Source organism: Bremia lactucae, linkage group LG15, assembly GCF_004359215.1.
Source record: "Bremia lactucae strain SF5 linkage group LG15, whole genome shotgun sequence".
In the NCBI taxonomy this organism is placed as follows: Eukaryota; Oomycota; class Peronosporomycetes; order Peronosporales; family Peronosporaceae; genus Bremia; species Bremia lactucae.
Genome location: NC_090624.1, coordinates 575,090 through 577,141, shown reverse-complemented (window position 1 = coordinate 577,141; position 2,052 = coordinate 575,090). Strand labels below are relative to the sequence as shown.

Genomic DNA, 2,052 nt, shown 5'->3' with positions numbered 1-2,052 from the left:
ATACTAAACATGTAAATGAATTCTTATCTATCTTATCTGTAAACTCTCTCTTTGATTACTTCCGCAGCTGATTAGTCTGCGGAATAAATAGACATGATGGCCTATACCTATTTATGGATAAGAATTGAAGATATTACTATTTAAAGTAATGTCCTCCAAATATTATCTACCTTACAGATAATATATTAATTAACAACCTTTAAGTTTAATTTTATGTAACGATACACCCCGTTACATCATGAGCTTCGTTGGGCAACCAAAGTAAAGCTGAGAAGACCTGCTCGTGTCGGTTTTGCATTCTCAACGGGAGAATTCACGAAGAAGTTCTTTCGTTTCTGGGAAATCAGACACTTACCAAGTTGCAAATGATGACCGGCGATCATTATCAGCAGTGCGAACCAGAGTTAGCCGCATATTGCTGCCAATGTGAAAATGATAAACCTAATTGCTAAACGTCATTTATGAGTAAGGGGTTCGAAGAAGTGATTTCTTTTCAGTCCGTTGCCGACACGATGACCTAAAGTTTGTAAGCCTACCGTCCATGTTGTCTGAAGCTAAACAAGCGTCACATGGTGTGTGGACGACATTTAGAACAGCCTAAGGAATATATATTACACATTGGAATGATTTCTGAAGGCCAAATAATTTGATACTGTTGTTAATATTTATTATTTGATAAAAAAATAATTTCACACGTATGGTATCAAAAGAACGTATTATATACGACTCGAAAGTTACACAGGCTATATTAGCATGAGAAGTTGTAGAAATATTAATTTCGGAGTGCATAATCCATAGTTTCCTAAAATCTTAACATACTCCGTCTCATAGTTTTCGCTTCTAGCAAATCAATGATATATTACATCTCAGAGTAACGCACAGTGAGTAAACCTATAGTACGTGTTGTTGAGGTGTCGATATCGATTTCCTCTGAACTTCTACTATTGTTAGAATGCTGCACTAGATTTCGGTCCATTCGGTCTTTTTCACCGATACTAGGTAGTGCGCCTTCTGGAAAATCAACTTTCCTCGACAGCGTACGGGCCTTCTCGCCAGCATCAAAGCGGCTCGTAGCCGAGTAAAATTCATCCTGTCCCATTTCCTTCGTGTGCTGTGAGTAATTGTAGCCATCTCTCAGCAGACCATTTTCATCTATAAGGTCTTCAGCTTCCTCACCACCAAAACAAAACTTTTCGTAAGGGGACGTCGGACTTGCTCTGCTCACCTTTAACTTGAGGAATGTCGAGACCCAACCGACCAATAGCAAACGGTATTATGTTTGGCCAACCAAAATACTCAATTTTAGATGGGGTAGGTTAAGCAAAAACCTTGGTTGGGTCAAGCCATTCACTTAAATAAAACTCGTACTTTTTCGAAAGTTGCAGTGATGGTATTTGACCGCTCGTATTTAATTAATTGCCATCCGTATTTATGTTAGCGGCGAATTGATAATGACCAAACGTTTACGCACTAGTGAATCCTCAAATGCGCTTCCCGCGAATGCTCCAAAAAGCCTCAGTAGCTTGCAAGTACTGCAAGTTTAACGGGTGTATCGTTACATGAAATTAACACTCAGGGGTTGTTAATTAAAATATTATCTAAAAGGTAGATAATATTTGGAAAATATTACTTTATATAGTAATATTCAAAATTCTTATCCATGAATAGGTATAGACCATTATACCTATTTACTCCCGCAGACTAATCAGCTCTAGGAGTAATTAAAGAGGGAGTTACAGATAAGATAGAGATAAGAATTTATTTACATGTTTAGTATTAGATTATAATTAAGTTAGCATTTACAAGCAGCACCGCAGGTCGTAGCTGGAGAAGAAGCTGAAGAGAAAGAAAAAGATAGCTCCTCAGACAAAGATAGAACAAGAGACACTTAATTATATTTAATACAGTTTTCATTTTACCCTCTTAAGCTAATAACCTTAAGAGAAGTCTTCCTCTGCACGTACAGTGTACGTGAAATAACGTAGGGCACCACTCGCAACTGAAGCAGTGTGAAGTGGACTTGTACTGAAGCAGTACAAGTCGTAGTGCCCC

The 2,052-nt window shown here is 37.9% G+C and overlaps 1 protein-coding gene across 1 annotated transcript; it reads right to left on the bottom strand.

Moving 5' to 3' along the window:
- Nucleotides 1–859: 859 nt before the first annotated feature.
- CCR75_007242 (uncharacterized protein) lies at nucleotides 860–1,099 on the bottom strand (the record flags this gene model as incomplete). The annotated part of the gene is made up of 1 exon (XM_067965304.1): nucleotides 860–1,099. One exon carries the CDS (start codon nucleotides 1,097–1,099, stop codon nucleotides 860–862), a length of 240 nt encoding a protein of 79 aa, XP_067819166.1.
- Nucleotides 1,100–2,052: the final 953 nt, after the last annotated feature.